General features: G+C 50.0%; 1 protein-coding gene across 1 annotated transcript in view; it reads right to left on the bottom strand.

Annotated features, from left to right (window-relative positions):
* The window catches only part of ASXL2 (ASXL transcriptional regulator 2), a 131,873-nt gene extending 111,270 nt beyond the window's left edge, over positions 1 to 20,603 (bottom strand). The window contains exon 1 of the mRNA XM_040348220.1: positions 20,376 to 20,603. Within this exon, the coding sequence (XP_040204154.1) occupies positions 20,376 to 20,471 (96 nt within the window). The 5' untranslated portion in view covers positions 20,472 to 20,603. The remainder of the gene's footprint in view (positions 1 to 20,375) is intronic.
* Positions 20,604 to 21,163: the final 560 nt, after the last annotated feature.

Genomic DNA, 21,163 nt, shown 5'->3' with positions numbered 1-21,163 from the left:
TTAGCATTTCTTCTTGGCTTCCAAGTGCAGAAATCTCCAGGATAATTGACTCTTCCCAGAAATATCTGGACCATAGGGAATGTTCTGAGTAGCGAGAGCCTCACCATTCTACCCTAGAGGGCACAGCTTACAGACCCCTGATAGTTACAGCAAGATTCTCTACAGATTTATGTTTATGAAGGAAAAGACTGCAGCACGCGCAGGAGAAAAAAAAAAGACAGAGGTTAGCCATAATCATTATGGAGCAGTCATTTAATGCTGTAAAGGCTGGATCAGCATTATTAAAAAGTGTATGTTGCCCCAACATTCCATATTCCTGATATGTGTCCATGTTACCATGTACTTGTATGAAGTTAGGGATGAATTCAGGGCCATGCACCCCCCCTGGATGTCACATTAGGAGCAACAGCTGTGTCCGTGCAGCCACTGCATCCTAATTGACAGCAATGGATACAGAGAACACCTGTGTATCTCCATAGAGGTAAACATGGCCCTCAACAAGCATACGTATGCCCCATGTGAACAAGGCCTTTCTGTTCTACTTGGGTGCACAGTCTGCCGGGACTCCAGTGGTCTGACTTCTGCTGACACCCCACCCCCAGCACAGCACTTCTATGGGAAGATCAGTGTACCACTGTTTCTTTGCCTCCCTGCATTCTCCACTCCCACCTCTCTGTAACGGGAGGGCCCGTGGAACCAAGAAGCTCTTACAAAGTATGAGCCAGCAAATAATGGATTCAGAATATCTTGGACTACCTGAGATGGGGCAGTAATGATTATCCACAATATATTCCAGGATATCGTTTAAGAACTAATTACTGTTTGTTGATTCTAAACTCAACAGGTGACTCATTCAATGTGGGGACACATACTGTTAGGTGTTAATGTCGTCTGTTGTGATGTAAATGAATCTAGGATGGCTCCTGAAGATCTGTCATTGTGGCTTGTGCCAATTGACACTGTATTGTGTGAAGGAGTCCTGTGATAAATGTGTATTGCAAGTTAACAGACAGTCTAAAGGTCATGTGTCTGAGACATCAGCTGTAGTTAATTAGCTCATGTAAATTATGTCAGAGCTGGAGCCAGAATGTCTGACTAAAAGATGTGTATTGAGGGGGCTCGTTAGGAACCATTGAATGATGTTGTGGGTGGAGTTTAATCATTGTTCATTTTGGTTACTGCAGGATTTTCTCATTAAAGTAGGGGTGCAACGGATCGTCATTGATCCGTGATCCGCACGGATCAATGACTTCGGATCGGCACACACGTGATCCGTGGTGTGCCGCGGGACTGCAGAGCAAAGCGGTAAAAAAACACATTGAAATTGTCTCCGCTGTTTGCACACAGCCCCGCCTGCTCCTAACCACGCTGTGATAGACAGAATGCGTGTCCAATGCGCTGATGTGTTTTGTCTATTACAACGTGGGCTTAGGAGGAGGTGGGGCTGTGTACGAGCAGGAGAGGAGACGTTTAAACATACGGGCGGTGAGTTCAGTTGGTTTCTAGCAGAGAATGTGCTGCTGCCGTCCATCCGTTCCCCCCACACTTCTCCCTGCTGGCTCTGATAACCCCCCCCTCCCGTCCGTCCGTTCCCCCCCCTCCAGCTGCAGTCCGTTCCCCCCCCCCCCCCCCCTCCAGCTGCCTTCCGTCCGTTTCCTCCTCCCCCAGCTGCCGAGTCTCCTGTCCCTGCTGCAAATAGCACACAGTGAGATGGGTGAGCTATGCTCTTCCCATCTCAACTGTGAGGACTGTTTTTGGAGCTGACAGGGTTAACAAAGAGAACCTGTCACCTTCAATTGCTATGACACAGGGAATTGTTTTCTCTTGTGTAATAGCAATAAAGTTAAATGTAAAAAAAAATAAGAAATAATTCAATTAATAAAAAAATAAGTAATTAAAAAGTAAAGAAGAAGAAAAATATTAAAAATAAGAAAATTATACAAAAATTAAAAAAGTAAAAACGACAAGCTACAAAAAAAAAAAAAAAGTGATAATGTAATAAAAAAAAAAAGAAGAAACAAAAAATATTTGAACTAACCGTGCCGCCCCTGCCATCCAACTGCTATTCTCCGGGGGGTGGTTCGGTTGGTGGGGAGGGGGTGCATTGCAAAACCTGGCCTTGGGGTGGCAGGGAAAGGAAATCCAGCCCTGCTGGCTGCCCTCTCACTTCTTCCACCCTGGCGAGGCGGCAATTTGGGGCACAGTGAGGCGGCAATTTGGGGCACAGTGAGTCGGCAATTTGGGGCACAGTGAGGTGGCAATTTGGGGCACAGGGAGGCGGCAATTTGAGGCACAGGGAGGCGGCAATTTGAGGCACAGGGAGGCTGCATATTTTTTTTTTGCTGATCCGAAAAATGATCCGATCCGAGGAACGATCCGAACCGTGAGTTTTTTGATCCGTTGCACCCCTACATTAAAGGGTCTATTCGTGTGGAACCTCAAACAGAGCTGTGTGTCTCGTTATTGGGGTTCGTTTTCCTGACTGTGGAGTGTCGATAGCCGTCTTGGGTTCGGGAATGGAATATCTCTTAAACGGCTTTAACCTCTGTCCCATTTGGGGTTCCGTTACACTCTCTAAGCCCCTTTGCAGCTGAGGACAGAGAGTATGTTATCATCTATTAAAAAAGAGAAAAAGGTATTTAGAATTTTTTATATACTGCGTGCGTATGTGTACACGCACACACAGGGCTCAAAATTTCAAGTCCTGAGCCACTAGGCAGGCCTTAAACGTTACTTGGCACCAGTTGACCCACCCAACCCCACCCCCAAGTCTGCACCTAAACATGGACTCATCAGTGGCCATCAGTGCAGCCTATTAGTGCCCATCAGTGCTGCCTTATTAGTGCAGCCCCATCAGTGCAGCTTATGAGTGCTGTCTCATCAGTGCAGCATATCAGTACCCATCATTGCCATCTCATCAGTGGCCATCAGTATAGCTTATCAGTTCCGGCCTTATTAGTGACCATCAGTGCAGCCAATCATTGCCCATCAGTGCAGCCTATTATTGTATAGAAGCCATGTCTCAGCGAGAGATCACTGCTCCAAGGCTTGGTTGGCTCGTTCTGCGGCCCCATTGGACTGCGGGTGATACGCATAGAAGGAAAGCTGAATTCTCAACTGTGCACAAAAGGCTCACCAAAATCTGAAGACAAACTGGCTATCCCTGTCAGAGATGATAACCTTGGCTAGCCCATGTAATCGAAAGATCTCCCGACCAAAAATGGATGCAATTTCTTTGGATGGGGGCAACTTCTTATGGGCCGTACAGACGACCGAACATGTCTGCTGAAACTGGTCGGCAGACCAGTTTCAGCAGACATGTTCGGTCGTGTGTAGGCCCGAGCGTGCAGGATTCCAGCAAACATTTGCCCGCCGGGCCTTTTCCCAGCGGGCAAATATTTCTGGACTTGTTTTAAAACAGTCCGCTGGAATCCTGCCCGCTCGGACATGTTCGGTCGTCAGTACAGACCTACCGTACATGTCCGAGCGCCCGCCATCCCTCGCATGCGTCGAATTACTTTGACGCATGCGTGGAAGCATTTAACTGGCAGGCCCGCCCACGTCGCCGCGTCATCGTCGCAGCAACGGCGCGGACACGCCCCGCGTATTGTTTACGCGCGGATTTCTGTACGATGGTTAGTACAGCCATCGTACAGAAATCCCCGGGCAGACATGTACGGTGAAAACGGTCCGGCGGACCGGTTTCATCGTACATGTTTGCCCGTGTGTACGCGGCCTTAAAGTGGTTGAAAGCCCTTATAGACCATTTTTACTTACAGGTAAGCCTAGATTAAGTCTTACCTGTAGGTGCAAGAAATATCTCGACCCTATTGATGGCCTGTTTTGTGAGAGAAGCCTGCGCTGTAATTACTTTAGCACTACCTCTGTCTGATACGCAGTGCTTTTCCTTGTTGATCCATGTCTGTGGTTTGAGTGTTAATTTTGTAAAACGTAGACCTCCGTGCCCATTCCAGAGCTGCTGGTGACTACTAATTCCCCTTTATTTCTTTATTGTTTTGTTCTTTTGTTTAGGTTTTAAACCATTGTATGATGTATGTTGACATCCAATAAAAATTGTCAATTATAAAAAAAAAAAAAAAAAAAAAATCTCCTAAACCTACATGGTTTAGGAGATATTTACACTAGAGACATGTGCCGATGTAGACAACTGCGCAGGCGCACTTTAGAAATGGCACTTTAGAAATGGCATTGTGACGTCATCGCGGCTCCAACAAATCACAGCGCCAGAGCCGCGATACATGGAAGTCACAGGAGAGATGGCGGCAATGGAGGAGGGGAACGGTAGGTATCACATGGGTAAGTACAAGAGCATGATGGGACTGTGAGGCCTATATAGGTCCGATGCAAGCCGCGCACCCGTCATTGCAGCGAGGAAAGGCGACGTGTCAACATCGGGAGAAGAAGAGAAGTGAAGAACATGACGTCACAGCACGGAAGAAGAACTCACAGCACGGAAGGAGAAGAAGACGTACAGCACGGAAGAAGAAGGCACCGGACAGCGAGAGGAAGAACCGGGGTGCGCCGAGTCAACAGCGGAGAGCGGCGAACATAGAAGGAGACCCCCGGAGAGTTGAGAAGACCCCCCGGATAGCGGAGAAGACCCGTCGGGATAGCGGAAGAAGAAGCCCCCCCGCCGAAGACGCCGGAGGAAACCCGCCGGGGGGTGGGGGCTTTTTTAAAAGCGACCCCCCCCGGCGGTGGAAGAGAACCAGACGGCGGCCCCCACCCACCCGAAGACGTCAAAGAAGAAGCTCCCCCTGGTAAAAGAGCTAATAAAGAAGACAGGGGGAGCCTCCGGAGCAGAAAAATAAATTATTTTAAAAACTCTTGTGTGGTGTGTTTATTAACTTTGACATTTTTCCTACAGGTGAATGGTTAGGGGGTACGATGTACCCCATATCCATTCACTTAGGGTGGGGGCCGGTATCTGGGGGCCCCCTTATTAAAGGGGGCTCCCAGATTCCGATAAGCCTCCCGCCCGCATACCCCGACAACCAACGGCTAGGGTTGTCGGGAAGGGGCCCTGTCCTCATCAACATGGGGACAGGGTGCTCTGAGGTGGGGGGGCCGCAGTGCGCCCCCCTGCCCCAGAGCACCCAACCCCCCCCATGTTGAGGGCATGCAGCCCGGTACGGCTCAGGAGGGGGGGGGGCGCTCGCTCGTCCCCACTCCTTTCCTGGCCGGCCGGGTAGCGTGCTTTGGATACGGGTCTGGTATGGATTGTAGGGGGACCCCCTACGCCGTGTTTTCGGCGTAGGGGGGCTCTCCTTACAATCCATAACAGACCTAAGGGCCCGGTATGCTCCTGAGGGGGGAACCCATGCCGGATTTTTATTTAAAATCCGGCGGGGACTTCCCCCTCAGGATTCATAACAAACGCTGCACACGTGTAGAATTGGCGGGAATCCAAGTCGGATCTCCCGTCGCTTCTATGACGGCTTTGTCTCTATCGCGGCAAGCCAGCTCGGCGCTGGCTCCCGCGATGGGGCTCGTAGGTGCTCAATCTCGCCGAGAAAGGGAGCGAGATTGACACAATATCGCGTGCACCTACTGTAAAAGAGACCTAAAGCTCATACCCTTTGAAATCGGTGCAACTTAAAGTCGCAGACAATTAGAAAAGGTGCCTGCACTACTTTGGTGCGACGTTGATCCATAGAGTGTAAAGTCGGATCAAAATTGCACCACAAGTCACATCAAAGACGCTGGGGAAATTGTGCGACTTTGGAGACGCGCTAATGTGAATGAAGCCTAAAGGCAGTAAGAGCATTCAAGATCCAAAACACTGACTGTTGATGTTTACAACTGATTATGTGGCAAATGTACACACTTTTACAAAGGTGCACACTTGTGTCTATATAGAGGGACGTGCTTAGCAGACATCCCTGACCTCTATAAAGAGAACACAATAGCAATCAGCTGAAAAAAAAGCAAGACAGCTGATTGACTCTTCCCTCATCAGGGAAAGTTTAGGTACAGGATATCCTCTGTGATCAGATGGGAAAAATATATAAGAATGTCCCCTATACCTTGCAACTTACTTGATGTAGGGCTACCCAAATGCAGCCTCACCATCACCAAAGAGCTGTTTACAATACTCAGTGATGCTGTCAGAGACTGCAGGCATGATACAAGAGACGGTCAGAGACTGCAAACGATAGGAGAGATGGTCGGAGACTCCAGGCATGATACAAGAGATGGTCAGAGACTGCAGACATGATACAAGAGACGGTCAGAGACTGCAAACGATAGGAGAGATGGTCGGAGACTCCAGGCATGATACAAGAGATGGTCAGAGACTGCAGACATGATACAAGAGATGGTCAGAGACTGCAGACTTGATACAAGAGATGGTCAGAGAATACAGACATGATACAAGAGATGGTCAGAGAATACAGACATGATACAGGAGATGGTCAGAGACTCCAGGCATGATACAAGAGATGATCAGAGACTCCAGGCATGATACAAGAGATGATCGGAGAATACAGACATGATACATGAGATGGGAAAAGACTGCAGACATGATACAAGAGATGGTCAGAGACTGCATACATGATACAAGAGATGTTCAGAGAATACAGACATGATACAAGAGATGATCAGAGACTCCAGGCATGATACAAGAGATGGTCAGAGAATACAGATATGATACAAGAGATGATCAGAGACTCCAGGCATGATACAAAAGATGGTCAGAGAATACAGATATGATACAAGAGATGATCAGAGACTCCAGGCATGATACAAGAGATGGTCAGAGAATACAGACATGATACAGGAGATGATCAGAGGCTGCAGACAGGATACAAGAGATGGTCAGAGGCTGCAGACATGATACAAGAGATGGTCAGAGGCTGCAGACATGATACACGAGATGGTCAGAGAATACAGACATGATACACGAGATGGTCAGAGAATACAGACATGATACAAGAGATGATCAGAGACTCCAGGCATGATACAAGAGATGATCGGAGAATACAGACATGATACAAGAGATGGTCAAAGACTGCAGACATGATACAAGAGATGGTCAGAGACTGCAGACATGATACAAGAGATGGTCAGAGACTGCAGACATGATACACGAGATGGTCAGAGAATACAGACATGATACAAGAGATGGTCAGAGAATACAGACATGATACAAGAGATGATCGGAGAATACAGACATGATACAAGGGATGGTCAAAGACTGCAGACATGATACAAGAGATGGTCAGAGGCTGCAGACATGATACACGAGATGGTCAGAGAATACAGACATGATACAAGAGATGGTCAGAGAATACAGACATGATACAAGGGATGGTCAAAGACTGCAGACATGATACAAGAGATGGTCAGAGACTGCAGACATGATACAAGAGATGGTCGGAGAATACAGACATGATACAAGAGATGGTCAAAGACTGCAGACATGATACAAGAGATGGTCAGAGACTGCAGACATGATACAAAAGATGGTCAGAGACTGCAGACATGATACAAGAGATGGTCAGAGACTGCAGACATGATACAAGAGATGGTCGGAGAATACAGACATGATACAAGAGATGGTCAAAGACTGCAGACATGATACAAGAGATGGTCAGAGACTGCAGACATGATACAAAAGATGGTCAGAGACTGCAGACATGATACAAGAGATGGTCAGAGACTGCAGACATGATACAAGAGATGGTCGGAGAATACAGACATGATACAAGAGATGGTCAGAGACTGCAGACATGATACAAGAGATGGTCGGAGAATACAGACATGATACAAGAGATGGTCAAAGACTGCAGACATGATACAAGAGATGGTCAGAGACTGCAGACATGATACAAAAGATGGTCAGAGACTGCAGACATGATACAAGAGATGGTCAGAGACTGCAGACATGATACAAGAGATGGTCGGAGAATACAGACATGATACAAGAGATGGTCAGAGACTGCAGACATGATACAAGAGATGGTCGGAGAATACAGACATGATACAAGAGCTGGTCAGAGACTGCAGACATGATACAAGAGATGGTCGGAGAATACAGACATGATACAAGAGATGGTCAGAGACTGCAGACATCACATAAGAGATGGTCAGAGTTGCTGGAAACACTAAGTGCTGTGTTAGTCACTATTTCATGAGTTTACATCTGTTTTTAAATTGGGGAATATTTTTACTATTAGTAAAGAGAGGTGCGCAATGATCTTTTGTTTGTGGCTTCCCTATGTGTTGTACTGATCTGTGGTGAGGAGGCACCTGGAGCGGAGCACTGGCCTATCAGAACAGTGGAATATTACAGGAAGTCTATGGTCCATGTAATGGAGTTCAATTTGACCCGAATTAGATAAAGGGTCACAATAACTCCGGTTTGTAGCACTTTTGTTTGATCAAGCACTTGTGCACAGTGAAGAGTTCACTATTGTGTTTGAGACTATATTTTTTTTGTTTAAAGGGGTTGTAAACATAAAAAAAAAAAAATTTCAGGCCGCATGCCCTCAACATAGGAGGGTGGGTGCTTTGGGCACCCACTGTCTTCTGGAGCCCAAACACTTGAAGTTCAAACAATAAGTGACAAAAGGCTGCATGTGGCTCCCGGCTCACAAGTTGGGTACCAGGGCTCTATACAATCACAAACATTTGGATAGGCGATCACCCTTCAATGTCTGTAGGCCCGGGTTGGGTACCAGGGCTCTATACAATCACAAACATTTGGATAGGCGATCACCCTTCAATGTCTGTAGGCCCGGGTTGGGTACCAGGGCTCTATACAATCACAAACATTTGGATAGGCGATCACCCTTCAATGTCTGTAGGCCCGGGTTGGGTACCAGGGCTCTATACAATCACAAACATTTGGATAGGCGATCACCCTTCAATGTCTGTAGGCCCGGGTTGGGTACCAGGGCTCTATACAATCACAAACATTTGGATAGGCGATCACCCTTCAATGTCTGTAGGCCCGGGTTGGGTACCAGGGCTCTATACAATCACAAACATTTGGATAGGCGATCACCCTTCAATGTCTGTAGGCCTGGGTCTTCCCCCTCCCACAATGAAATGCTGGAGACTCTGGGAGCTCAACAGCTGTTCACAATAACAGCCAAGAGGCAATAAGTGTAGTTCCTGGTCATGTGATCTCTCTTTGACACCTGCTAGTCAACAAACACCTTCCGTGAGCTTGGTTATATCTGTACACACACACATATCTGCAGATAAAATTCAGTGAATGTTCAATCTCAGTGACAGCAGACATACAACAGGATACAGTCAAAATCTATGGGTATGGTGCAAGAGATGGCCAGCAACTGCGAGACAGGATACAAGAGACGGTCAGAGACTGCAGGACAGGATACAAGAGACAGTCAGACTGCAAGACAGGATACAAGACACGGTCAGAGGCTGCAGGACAGGCTACAAGAGATGGCCAGTCACTGCGGGACTGGCGACAAGAGACGGCCAGCGACTGCGGGACAGGATACAAGAGACGGTCAGAGGCTGCGGGACAGGCTACAAGAGATGGTCAGAGACTGTGGTACAGGATACAAGAGGCGGTCAGAGACTGCAGGACAGGATACAAGACACGGCCAGAGACTGCAGGACAGGATACAAGAGACAGTCAGAGACTGCAAGACAGGATACAAGAGACAGTCAGAGACGGCAAGACAGGATACAAGACATGGTCAGAGGCTGCGGGACAGGCTACAAGAGATGGCCAGTGACTGTGGGACTGGCTACAAGAGACGGCCAGCGACTGTGGGACAGGATACAAGAGACGGCCAGCGACTGTGGGACAGGATACAAGAGACGGTCAGCGACTGCGGGACAGGATACAAGAGACGGCCAGTGACTGCGGGACAGGCTACAAGAGATGGCCAGCGACTGCGGGACAGGATACAAAAGATGGTCAGAGACTGCAGGAAAAGGTAAAAGAGACGTCAGAGACTGCAGGACAGGCTACAAGAGACAGCCAGCGACTGCGGGACAGGATACAAGAGACGGCCAGCGACTGCGGGACAGGATACAAGAGACGGCCAGCGACTGCGGGACAGGATACAAGAGACGGCCAGTGACTGCGGGACTGGCTACAAGAGACAGCCAGCGACTGCGGGAAAGGATACAAGAGACGGTCAGAGACTGTGGGAAAGGATACAAGAGACGGTCAGAGACTGCGGGACTGGCTACAAGAGACAGCCAGCGACTGCGGGAAAGGATACAAGAGACGGTCAGAGACTGCGGGACTGGCTACAAGAGACGGCCAGCGACTGCGGGACAGGATACAAGAGACGGCCAGTGACTGCGGGACAGGATACAAGAGACGGCCAGTGACTGCGGGACAGGATACAAGAGTCTGTGGACACAATACAAGAGATCGTCAGAGACTGTGAATGTGTTGTTGAGTTGTTGAAAACTGGGAACATGCTTCAAGAGAGTCACTGACTGCAGACATATTACACAAGAAGGCATTGATGCAGCGGCAGTGAGCGCAGGGGCCAGGCATCAGGTCGGCGGCAGTGAGCGCAGGGGCCAGGCATCGGAGCGGTGGCAGTGAGCGCAGGGGCCAGGCATCGGCAGTGAGCGCAGGGGCCAGGCGTCGGAGCGGCGGCAGCGAGCGCAGGGGCCAGGCGTCGGAGCGGCGGCAACCAGTGCAGGGGCCAGGCGTCGGAGCGGCGGCAGCCAGCGCAGGGGCCAGGCGTCGGAGCGGTGGCAGCGGGCGCAGGGGCCAGGCGTCGGAGCGGTGGCAGCGGGCGCAGGGGCCAGGCATCAGTGCGGGGGCAGCGAGCGCAGGGGCCCGGCGTCGGAGCGGCGGCAGCGAGCGCAGGGGCCGGGCGTCGGAGCGGCGGCAGCGAGCGCAGGGGCCAGGCGTCGGAGCGGCGGCAGCGAGCGCAGGGGCCAGGCGTCGGAGCGGCGGCAGCGAGCGCAGGGGCCAGGCGTCGGAGCGGCGGCAGCGAGCGCAGGGGCCAGGCGTCGGAGCGGCGGCAGCGAGCGCAGGGGCCAGGCGTCGGAGCGGCGGCAGCGAGCGCAGGGGCCAGGCGTCGGAGCGGCGGCAGCGAGCGCAGGGGCCAGGCGTCGGAGCGGCGGCAGCGAGCGCAGGGGCCGGGCGTCGGAGCGGCGGCAGCGAGCGCAGGGGCCAGGCGTTGGTGCGGTGGCTAGTGAAGTGGGGACAGGTGGGAGAGATGGTAAAAGCAGGGAAGGAGGCCAGTCATCAGGCAGTGGTGAGACTGGGGGTTGATTAGCAGGTGTAGTGCCAGGGAACTGGGATGGGGTGAGTGGTGAGTCTTCCAAACCAGCAGCAGAGGTCAGGCAATGGATGTAGCGGTGTAAGCTGCCAGGCCAGGGATTATAGTGCCCGTGCAGGTGAAGGGATGAGCTTGAAACACAAGTCTTAACCCACCTGAGCTATCCCACCAGTAATCTGTCACAGTGGACAGACAACCAATGGTGGTGAAGGCATGCAATTACAAATATGCACTGAAAAGAGTATGCTGGGGATGTCAGATGACCAGGAAAGGAAGGGGCATGGTGACCACTGGTTTTATATAGAGGAAATAAAGGAGGAGGGATAATAGGCCCTTATTATACAGAATTCACAGAGTGACTTCACAGTAAAAAATGCCATTCATAAAGCCGCATTAAAAATAAATTCTGCCCGGGTTCAGCGCAAAGAGAACCAATGCCTGTGTCGTCAATGGGCACTTCAATATTATCTTCTCTAATGCTCTATAATAATAATAAAACCCCCTATTACTGTAAATATCTAGAAGAAGCCGGATGTTTTGGTCCGGCACATAAGACAGACGATGAGACATTTGGCTGAACCCTTCGTTAAATCTCACGGCTCTCAGCCTCCTCCATCCGTTTCCTGCAGGATTAACCCAGCCGACTGATCCAGTCCACATTAAATCGTCTAATCCCGCCGGGCCAAGCTGTCCGCTGTCTTCACCAGAAGATCCCATCCTTCGTATTTCTGACCCGAGGCGCACTCTGGTTTGTTTTTATGTTTCCCTCAACCGGATTGGGCAGCTGGAGTAGTAATTACACCATAAATGAATTAGAAAGGTGGTACAGAGGAGCTCAGGAGCCAATAAGCAGCATACTAGAGACCAGTAGTTATCAGGTTAAAAAAATAAAAATAAAACAATTATAATTGGCATGTGCGTATGTATTCACCCCCTTTGTTATGAAGCCCATATAATGCTCTGGTGCAACCAATTACCCTCAGAAGTCACATAATTAGTGAAATGATGTCCACCTGTGTGCAATCTAAGTGTCACATGATCTCTCATTACATAGACACACCTTTTTGAAAGGCCCCAACACCTAAGCAAGAGGCACCACTAACCAAACACTGCCATGAAGACCAAGGAACTCTCCAAACAAGTAAGGGACAATGTGGTTGAGAAGTACAAGTCAGGGTTAGGTTATAAAAAAATATCCAATCTTTGATGATCCCTAGGAGCTCCATCAAATCTATCATAACCAAATGGAAAGAACATGGCACAACAGCAAACCTGCCAGGAGACGGCCGCACACCAAAACTCACGGACCGGGCAAGGAGGGCATTAATCAGAGAGGCAGCACAGAGACCTAAGGTAACCCTGGAGGAGCTACAGAGTTCCACAGCAGAGACTGGAATATCTGTACATAGGACGGCAATAAGCCGTACGCTCCATAGAGTTGGGTTTTATGGCAAAAAAAAGAAGAGAAAAGAAGAAAAAAAAAATGGTAAAAGGAACCAAAAGTGTGTAAAAACTGGATGTGTTCTAATGAGATTGTAATACAGGGTTCGACTAACCACGGGCGCCATTGCGACTAGAATTAGCGACCTGGCGCCTGGAGCGGCACAGCTGGGGTATCCTGTGTCTCTGTGCTCCCCCCCGGCACCCGATCGAGTCGGGCCGGCCGGTAATTGAGGCCGCAGCTTTGCAGCCTTCTGTAGGCCTATGACACAGTCATGTGTCATGCACAGATATCCGCCTGTGGGATGTGTCCGCTCTGCAAACGCATTGTTGGTTTAGCGGATATATGCTTTTTGTCATCTCTCGGTGCCTGATCAACATTGATGTTGTGATGTGAGCATACACCTGCAGATAAGCTCCCCTCATCAGGAACTGTGTACATTGGTTATGGTAGTATTATTATTATTTCTGTATCGTTATTGTATCACGCTATTGTTGTGTTATTGTCCCATCCATATATGGGCATTTGCTGTGTGGAGTCCCCATGCTGTGTCCTGGCTTCCCATGGAGGAGGTCACATGCTGTGACATCACTTCCTATGGTCACATGCTGTGACATCACTTCCTATGGTCACATGCTGTGACATCACTTCCTATGGTCACATGCTGTGATCTCCTCCAATCAGCTGTGGTCTGTGAAGGTTTTTGTTGTAATAAAAGGACTCTGTGTGGGTGTCGGCAGGGAATCTGGTGATGAGGCCGAGATGAGAAGAAGCTGGTGGCGATGGTGTCTTATTGGATGAATGGTGAGTGAAACTTTTAGCTTAAAGCGGGAGTTCACCCGAAAAACAATTAACATTAGATTGACGCTCATTTTGTCAAGGGGAATCGGGTGTTTTTTTTTAAATCGAAGCAGTACTTACCGTTTTAGAGATAGATCTTCTCCGCCGCTTCCGGGTATGGTCTTCGGGACTGGGCGTTCCTATTTGATTGACAGTCTTACGACGGTCGCATACATTGCGTCACGAGTAGCCGAAAGAAGCCGAACGTCTGTTCGGCTCTATACGGCGCCTGCGCACCGACGTTCGGCTATTTTCGGAAAATCGCGACGCGATGTATGCGACCGTCGGAAGCCTGTCAATCAAATAGGAACGCCCAGTCCCACAGCCCATACCTGGAAGCGGCGGAGATCTATCTCTAAAACGGTAAGTACTGCTTCGATTTAAAAAAAAACACCCGATTCCCCTTGACAAAATGAGCCTCAATCTAAGGGTAAAAATTAAGATTTTGGGTGAACCTCCACTTTAAAGATGGATTCTTTCACTAAGATGAAGTGTGTGCTTATAGCACAAGGCAGGATGGCGGTGTGCTCTGCATCCCACCAAAACTGCCACGTCAAGGAGCTTCAACAAAGGCTGTGAATACTTGGGATTTTTTTCATTTTTAATAAATTTGCAAAGATTTCAAACAAACTTCTTTCAAGTTGTAATTATGGGGTATTGTTTGTAGAATTTTGAGGGAAAATAATGAATTTAATCCATTTTGGAATAAGGCTGTAACATAAAGTGAAGCGCTGTGAATACTTTCAGGATGCACTGTATAATACAGAGAAAGTGTTCATGGCTCAGTGCACTTCCCCTGTCTGCCTCTAGAGGGCTCAGCATAGCTACATGCAGTCACAGGATGTAAACAAGCACCATATGGCACTGTGACCTGTCAGAGAACACAACACTCCCAGCACACTGCAACCCCATATACAGGACATCAATCACAACATTGTATAGAAGAGGCAATAATAACACTAAATATGTACCCAGGAGATTCACACTCACTTTCCTTCTACTCTTCCTGATACATGTCACACAATTTCTAGATCTGTTTAAACTCCATCACACTAATCATAGTACACACTGAACACAACAACCCCCAACACACATAATAGTATACACACCACACAAACATCATACCACACACACACACACCACACAAACATCATACCACACACATACACACACACACCACACAAACATCATACCACACACACACACACATACTACACACACATCATACCACACACACACACCACACTACACAAACCTACCACACATCATACCACACACACCAGACTACACAAACATCGTACTACACACACACACATCATAGCACACACACATCATACTACACACACACACATCACATCATACCACACTACACACACACCATGGCATACACATAATAGTACACAAACCAAACCACAAAAAAACATACTACACATCATAGCACACAAACATCATACTACACACACACCATGGCATACACATAATAGTACACACACACCAAACAAACAAAAAAGCACACACACCACACTATACCACACAAACACCATGGCACAAACATCATAGTACACACACACAACATAGTACACACACACACCATACTACACGCACACCATGACGCACACACACAATAGTTCACACACACCATAGTACACACACACACACAATAGTACACAAATCATAACACACACACATCATACTATACGCACCACGGCACATGTCACAGTACACACACCATAACACACACATCATACTACACAATAGGACACACACACCACGGCACACACGTCATAGTACAAACACCATGGCACACAGGTGCACAGGGAATACTGGATGACTGACACACACAGCTCTGTCCCCAGATATGTGTGATCCATCATCAACTACTCTCATCCCTGAGCACAAAGAACACCCCAGACACTGAGCCAACATATTCTCCACCATCACCTGTCAATGCATTACTCCTCCCACTACCCGTCACAGAATAACTCCTCCCCTCTCCATTACCCCCTCTTTTCTCCATCACCTGTCACATCATTGCCCCTCTCTTCTATGTCACCTATTACAGCATTGCCCCTCCCATCTCCATCACCTGTCACAACATTGCCCCTCCCATTTCCATCACCTGTCACAACATTGCCCCTCCCATCTCCATCACCTGTCACAACATTGCCCCTCCCATCTCCATCACCTGTCACAACATTGCCCCTCCCATCTCCATCACCTGTCACAACATTGCCCCTCCCATCTCCATCACCTGTCACAACATTGCCCCTCCCATCTCCATCACCTGTCACAACATTGCCCCTCCCATCTCCATCACCTGTCACAACATTGCCCCTCCCATCTCCATCACCTGTCACAACATTGCCCCTCCCATCTCCATCACCTGTCACAACATTGCCCCTCCCATCTCCATCACCTGTCACAACATTGCCCCTCCCATCTCCATCACCTGTCACAACATTGCCCCTCCCATCTCCATCACCTGTCACAACATTGCCCCTCCCATCTCCATCACCTGTCACAACATTGCCCCTCCCATCTCCATCACCTGTCACATCATTGCCCCTCTCTTCTATGTCACCTATTACAGCATTGCCCCTCCCATCTCCATCACCTGTCACAACATTGCCCCTCCCATCTCCATCACCTGTCACAACATTGCCCCTCCCATCTCCATCACCTGTCACAACATTGCCCCTCCCATCTCCATCACATGTCACAACATTGCCCCTCTCTTCTCTGTCACCTATTACAGCATTACTCCTCCCATCTCCATCACCTGTCACATCATTGCCCCTCCCCTCTCCATCATCTGTGGGGGGGGGGGGGGGTATCGGTGATTAGACTCCAGAGTGTGTCACATCCCTAAATACAAATATAGACATGGAGGTTCAAACACAGAACATAAATTGATCAAACAGATATTTATTATGAATCATCAGTAAAAGACAGGAAACATAAAACATACATGACATGACCAACTGAAAGAGCAAGATGGTGATACAATCTGGTATCCTCCACCCGACGTGTTTCAGAGACCATGTGTCTCCATCAGGGATATAAGAGGAAACCTTGTATTCCTTCATTGGACATTCCATGTTTGGTCTCAGAACTTTCTGCTTTTCCACCCAACCTTGGAGGTCATGTATGATGTACTGGATACAAGAGCCAATCGTAAGGAGGAGCATCCCAATATGCTACACTCAACGTGGAAACACCAGGGGGCACTGAGGCCTGGCAAACAGGGTCCTGCCCCCTATGGGCACACCATTACCCCTCTCCATCTCCTATCGCAGCATAACTCCTCCCCTCTGTCACACCATTACCCCTCTCCATCTCCTATCACAGCATAACTCCTCACCTCTGTCACACCATTACCCCTCTCCATCACCTATCACAGCATAACTCCTCCCCTCTGTCACACCATTACCCCTCTCCATCACCTATCACAGCATAACTCCTCCCCCTCTCCATCACCTGTCACAGCATTACTCCTCCCCTCTGTCACACCATTACCCCTCTCCATCACCTATCACAGCATAACTCCTCCCCCTCTCCATCACCTGTCACAGCATTACTCCTCCCCTCTGTCACACCATTACCCCTCTCCATCTCCTATCACAGCATAACTCCTCCCCTCTGTCACACCATTACCCCTCTCCATCTCCTATCACAGCATAACTCCTCCCCTCTGTCACACCATCACCTATCACAGCATAACTCCTCCCCTCTGTCACACCGTTACCCCTCTCCATCTCCTATCACAGCATAACTCCTCCCCTCTGTCACACCGTTACCCCTCTCCATCACCTATCACAGCATAACTCCTCCCCTCTGTCACACCATTACCCCTCTCCATCACCTATCGCAGCATAACTCCTCCCCTCTGTCACACCGTTACCCCTCTCCATCACCTATCACAGCATAACTCCTCCCCTCTGTCACACCGTTACCCCTCTCCATCTCCTATCACAGCATAACTCCTCCCCTCTGTCACACCGTTACCCCTCTCCATCACCTATCACAGCATAACTCCTCCCCTCTGTCACACCATTACCCCTCTCCATCACCTATCGCAGCATAACTCCTCCCCTCTGTCACACCGTTACCCCTCTCCATCACCTATCACAGCATAACTCCTCCCCTCTGTCACACCATTACCCCTCTCCATCACCTATCACAGCATAACTCCTCCCCTCTGTCACACCATTACCCCTCTCCATCACCTATCACAGCATAACTCCTCCCCTCCATCACATCATTACCCCTCTCCATCACCTATCACAGCATAACTCCTCCCCTCTGTCACACCATTACCCCTCTCCATCACCTATCACAGCATAACTCCTCCCCTCTGTCATATCATTATCCCTCTCCATCACCTATCACAGCATAACTCCTCCCCTCTGTCACACCATTACCCCTCTCCATCACCTATCACAGCATAACTCCTCCCCCTCTCCATTACCTGTCACAGCATTACTCCTCCTCATCACCTGTCACAGCATTACTCCGCCCCCCCTCCATCACCTGTCACAGCATTACTCCGCCCCCCCTCCATCACCTGTCACAGCATTACTCCTCGCCCTCTCCATCACCTGTCACAGCATTACTCCTCCACCACTCCATCACCTGTCACAGCATTATTCCTCCACCACTCCATCACCTGTCACAGTATTACTCCTCCACCACTCCATCACCTGTCACAGCATTACTCCTCCCCTCTGTCACACCATTACCCCTCTCCATCACCTATCACAGCATAACTCCTCCCCCTCTCCATCACCTGTCACAGCATTACTCCTCCCCTCTGTCACACCATTACCCCTCTCCATCTCCTATCACAGCATAACTCCTCCCCTCTGTCACACCATTACCCCTCTCCATCTCCTATCACAGCATAACTCCTCCCCTCTGTCACACCATCACCTATCACAGCATAACTCCTCCCCTCTGTCACACCGTTACCCCTCTCCATCTCCTATCACAGCATAACTCCTCCCCTCTGTCACACCGTTACCCCTCTCCATCTCCTATCACAGCATAACTCCTCCCCTCTGTCACACCGTTACCCCTCTCCATCACCTATCACAGCATAACTCCTCCCCTCTGTCACACCATTACCCCTCTCCATCACCTATCGCAGCATAACTCCTCCCCTCTGTCACACCGTTACCCCTCTCCATCACCTATCACAGCATAACTCCTCCCCTCTGTCACACCGTTACCCCTCTCCATCTCCTATCACAGCATAACTCCTCCCCTCTGTCACACCGTTACCCCTCTCCATCACCTATCACAGCATAACTCCTCCCCTCTGTCACACCATTACCCCTCTCCATCACCTATCGCAGCATAACTCCTCCCCTCTGTCACACCGTTACCCCTCTCCATCACCTATCACAGCATAACTCCTCCCCTCTGTCACACCATTACCCCTCTCCATCACCTATCACAGCATAACTCCTCCCCTCTGTCACACCATTACCCCTCTCCATCACCTATCACAGCATAACTCCTCCCCTCCATCACATCATTACCCCTCTCCATCACCTATCACAGCATAACTCCTCCCCTCTGTCACACCATTACCCCTCTCCATCACCTATCACAGCATAACTCCTCCCCTCTGTCATATCATTATCCCTCTCCATCACCTATCACAGCATAACTCCTCCCCTCTGTCACACCATTACCCCTCTCCATCACCTATCACAGCATAACTCCTCCCCCTCTCCATTACCTGTCACAGCATTACTCCTCCTCATCACCTGTCACAGCATTACTCCGCCCCCCCTCCATCACCTGTCACAGCATTACTCCTCGCCCTCTCCATCACCTGTCACAGCATTACTCCTCGCCCTCTCCATCACCTGTCACAGCATTACTCCTCGCCCTCTCCATCACCTGTCACAGCATTACTCCTCGCCCTCTCCATCACCTGTCACAGCATTACTCCTCCACCACTCCATCACCTGTCACAGCATTACTCCGCCCCCCCTCCATCACCTGTCACAGCATTACTCCTCGCCCTCTCCATCACCTGTCACAGCATTACTCCTCCACCTCTCCATCACATGTCACAGCATTACTCCTCCACCTCTCCATCACCTGTCACAGTATTACTCCTCCACCACTCCATCACATGTCACAGCATTACTCCTCCACCACTCCATCACCTGTCACAGCATTGCTCCTCCCCCTCTCCATCACATGTCACAGCATTACTCCTCCCCCTCTCCATCACCTGTCACAGCATTGGTCCTCCCCCTCTCCATCACCTGTCACAGCATTGGTCCTCCCCCTCTCCATCACCTGTCACAGCATTGGTCCTCCCCCTCTCCATCACCTGTCACAGCATTGGTCCTCCCCCTCTCCATCACCTGTCACAGCATTACTCCTCCCCCTCTCCTGTCACAGCATTACTCCGCCCCCTCTCCATCACCTGTCACAGCATTACTCCTCCCCCTCTCCATCACCTGTCGCAGCATTATTCCTCCCCCTCTCAAAGCATTACTTCTCCCCCTCTCATCACCTGTCACAGCTTTGCTCCTCCCCCTCTCCATCACCTGTCACAGCATTGCTCCTCCCCCTCTCCATCACATGTCACAGCATTACTCCTCCCCCTCTCCATCACCTGTCACAGCATTACTCCTCCCCCATATGTCACCTCCACCCCCCTCTATATGACCCCCATCTCTATTACTCACACACAGTGTCCCCTGACAATTTTGGGGAGTCAGGCCCCTCCCCTCCAAGTCTGGGTGTCAGGCTCCTCCCTCTTCTCTCTATGCCCCTCCCCCTTCTCTCCAGGCCCCGGGGTCGCCCCTGCCCCCTCTCACCGTACGTGCCGCCTCAGCCCAGGTCCGGCCCTTCTTCTTCCTCCGCCGTTTCCTCCTCTTCCGCCGGGCGGCGTCTCTCGCCGTGTTGTGCGGCATGGCGGCCTCCGCTCCTCTCACCGCCCCGCCGCCGCCACCGAGGCCATAGCAAGGCCGCTACTGTACGGAGGGCAGCGGGGGTCATGTGACGGTGACGTCACCTACTGTACGGCGCCTGTCAGATGGAGGGGCGGGGCGACAAGAGGTCGTGAAGGGGCGGGAACCAACGGGGCCGTGACATCACCCTGTTTTGACCCTCCGTCAGAAGGAGAGGGCGGGAATTAGCGGGCGCGCTGCGCAGGCGCAGTGGCCGTGGAGACGATAACATACATCGTTGCTAGGCAGCGTCTCCAAGCTGTCAGTGCGCTGAAAGGCCTTAGTGCAAACTCAGTGGGCTAGATTCAGAAAGATAAGTGTATCTTTCTGTGGGCGTAACGTATCTCAGATACGTTACGCCGCCGTAAATTAGGGCGCAAGTTCCGTATTCAGAAAGAACTTGCGCCCTAAGTTACGGCGGCGTAACGTATGTGGACCGGCGTAAGTCCGCCTAATTCAAATCGGGATGATGTGGGCGTGTTTTATTTAAATTAATGGTGACCCCGGCACATGCGCCGTTCGTGAAAGAATCCCAGTGCGCATGCTCGAAATTCCGCCGCAAACCGTCATTGCTTTTGACGTGAACGTAAATTACATCCAGCCCTATTCGCGAACGACTTACGCAAACAACGTAAAAATTTTCAAAATTCGACGCG

Source organism: Rana temporaria, chromosome 4, assembly GCF_905171775.1.
Source record: "Rana temporaria chromosome 4, aRanTem1.1, whole genome shotgun sequence".
Lineage (NCBI taxonomy): Eukaryota > Metazoa > Chordata > Amphibia > Anura > Ranidae > Rana > Rana temporaria.
The sequence above is the reverse complement of the archived record's forward strand: the minus strand, read 5'-3'. Positions and strand labels throughout refer to the sequence as shown.